General features: G+C 45.8%; 1 protein-coding gene across 1 annotated transcript in view; it reads right to left on the reverse strand.

The window, feature by feature from the left end:
* The window catches only part of LOC308173483 (acidic mammalian chitinase-like), a gene marked incomplete at both ends in the record, with an annotated part of 5,930 nt that extends 3,271 nt beyond the window's left edge, over positions 1 to 2,659 (reverse strand). Inside the window, 5 exons of the mRNA XM_080548513.1 lie at positions 224 to 389; positions 1,120 to 1,176; positions 1,345 to 1,546; positions 1,850 to 1,879; positions 2,620 to 2,659. Coding sequence (XP_080404639.1) covers positions 224 to 389; positions 1,120 to 1,176; positions 1,345 to 1,546; positions 1,850 to 1,879; positions 2,620 to 2,659 — 495 coding nt within the window. The remainder of the gene's footprint in view (positions 1 to 223; positions 390 to 1,119; positions 1,177 to 1,344; positions 1,547 to 1,849; positions 1,880 to 2,619) is intronic.
* Between the last annotated feature and the right edge of the window lie 204 nt (positions 2,660 to 2,863).

Genomic DNA, 2,863 nt, shown 5'->3' on the forward strand with positions numbered 1-2,863 from the left:
GTGATCATATTGGCCAGGGGTGTGCAAAGGATAAAGAGTGATCATATTGACCAGAGGTGTGAAAAGGATAAAGAGTGATCATATTGACCAGGGGTGTGCAAAGAGTAAAGAGTGATCATATTGACCAGGAGTGTGCAAAGGGTAAAGAGTGATCATATTGACCAGGGGTGTGCATAGGGGTAAAGAGTGACTAGGATGATTCAAAGAGCCCGTCTGTCCTGACCTGCAGCAGGGTGGTGAACAGAGCTTTGTCCTGTGGGGGGGAGCCGTTAGTGCCGGGGCTTTCCCAGTCGATGTCCAGGCCGTCAAACTGGTGCAGTCTCAGGAAGGAGATCACACTGGTGATGAAGGTCTGACGGTTGGCAGAGGTGGAAACCATGGTGGAGAACCTAGGGAGAGACAGCAAGTCAGACAGAAGTCCTTGTCCTAGTGTCCTAGAAGCACTAGGCTTTTTATTTCATTATTTTTACATAGATCACTCTTCTCGCTGCAGCCTTGGTGGAAAAGGGTGGTCAGAGAGAGTAAGAAGGTAATTAACACTAGTTAAAAGAAGTAGAAGCCGCACACTCAAGTACCAGATGCAACAAGATGTGGTTTAATAGGACAACGGTTTCGACCGTAGCCTTTGTCAAGTCTTAAATACGTATTTAAGACTTGACAAAGGCTGCGGACAAAACCGTTGTCCTATTAAGCCACATTTTGTTGCATCTGGAACTTGAGTGTGCGCCTTCTACTTCGTTTAATTGGATTTTGTTCCGTTGCCAGCACCTCGCTTACATTTTCTGCGGTGTGCTCTCTCTTCTTTTCTATTAATTAACACCAGAACAGCCATGGGTGGGGTCATTTGACCATGTGAGTAAAGTTATATCTTTGCACTCGATCAAATTTCAGGACCTTCCTTCCATGACATTTCCTAGATATGTGCGTTCTACCACCCAGTATCCTTACATTTTCAACATCACATCAGGATAAGCTAGTATAAAGCTATTTTGCAGTTTTTCTGTGTAGGAGGCAGGCTAATTTACAACTCGCTCCAACTAGTAAAATAGGCATGGCTGTTCATGGCTGTTGTAGTGTTAACAGTGTAGACAGGAGATACTGCGCTGGGCCAATACTCACTTGTAAGTGCCCAAGCTGGCACCTCCGACAGACAGCAGAGTCTTGAGATTGCTGTTCCTGAAAGCACCCCAGAACAATCAGCTCAGACACCTTACACTCATATCCGATTTACTGGCTGTGTGTGTGTGTGTGTGTGTGTGTGTGTGTGTGTGTGTGTGAGTGTGAGTGTGAGTGTGTGTGTGTGTGTGTGTGTGTGTGTGTGTGTTTGTGTGTGTGTGGACTAACTGGTTCTTGAGGGCCTGGAACTCTCTGTAGAGTGTCAAGTCGTTCCACTCTGCGGTCGTGATCTGGTTGTTCGCCATTCCGGAAAAGGCATACATAAGGTGGTCACAGAGACACGGGTCCACATCGCTGACAGAATACTTCCCTGCTCCGGGGCGGTACTGTGCCCAGTTAGTGAAATAACAGGACAGGATGTAGGATGATCCTAGAAGGAACAGTAGGGTAAGGATCAGAGTTAGTGGCAGAGGAAGGATTTAGGAGGAGACTTCATTAACATTGAATCACTGGATGTGCGGTTGGACGTTATTGAATAACTGTATCAGAGCTGATAGTCGTGTGGTCACTGGCATTGGGAATAGCCAATATGAACCCTGTTACGTGTGTCACTGGCATTGGGAATAGCCAATATTAACCCTGTTACGTGTGGTCACTGGCATTGGCATGCAGGTCGCCATAAGGTTAAGTGTCTGCTCTCCCTGACTGATGAATAAAGAAGAGATGAACTTACCTAGCTGCACATGGAGCAGGAGAGCCAGTCCTACAGAGAGAGAGAGAGAGAGAGAGAGAGAGACAGAGAGAGAGAGAGAGAGAGAGAGAAAGAGAGAGAGGAAATGCAAGAGAGAGAAAGGTGAGAGCAAGCAGGGCAGTCTATGCGGTTGCTTAGGGCCACACTTTTGCCGTCGATTTAGCGCAAGCTACCACCCGTCAATCAACCAAGCTACCACCCGTCAATCAAAAACTCCACTACCCCCGTCGGCGAAACACCCGTCAATGAAAAAATGACCGGTTGACGAAATACCCGTCGATCAAAAACTGTGCCAGTACCCCCCTTTCTCCCCCCTCCCTCAATAAAACATGGCAGGGGGGGGGCCACAATCAAAACCTTGCTTAGGGCCACTAAAGTCCACAGGCCAGGTCTGAGGCCAGGTCTGAGAGCAAGCATACTCCATGAGTACAGTACAGTGGATTGTGTACATAGCCTTTATTTATGTAAACCAGCTCCTTACCTTCTTGTGATTTTATTCTTTTTCTAAAAGTTTTTTTTTTTCCCTTTCCTAACACCAGGGGAGCCACCCCTCCTAAATTTCGTTGTTTGGTACCTGTACTGTAGCAATGACAATAAAGTCCATTCATTCATTCATGAGTCTAGAGGCTGGTTGGAGAGAATCATACATTACATAGACACTGTATAGATAGACACTGAAGCCGATTCATTACTTAGTACTATTAAGTACTATTAATTAGATTTCTAGGAGGTGCGGTTATTCCTCTACTTACCGACGCAGATGAGTAGTTTGCCCATGGTGCTTCTGTACATCTTTCGAGTGGCTGACCGAGCTTTATATACGCTCAGCTTCCTCCTATCTGTTAACCATGTTTGACTTGGCTGCTTGACAATGCTTCCTACAGCAAAACTGCCTTCAGCAGATGTTAATCTGTTTGATTAAGACCCTTTTTAAATAAGGAGTTCACCAGTTGTTGTTTTTTTTTAAAACATGAATGAACTTCATACGTCCTTGAA

Source organism: Nansenia antarctica (assembly GCF_963989245.1).
Source record: "Nansenia antarctica genome assembly, chromosome: 18".
NCBI lineage: Eukaryota > Metazoa > Chordata > Actinopteri > Argentiniformes > Microstomatidae > Nansenia > Nansenia antarctica.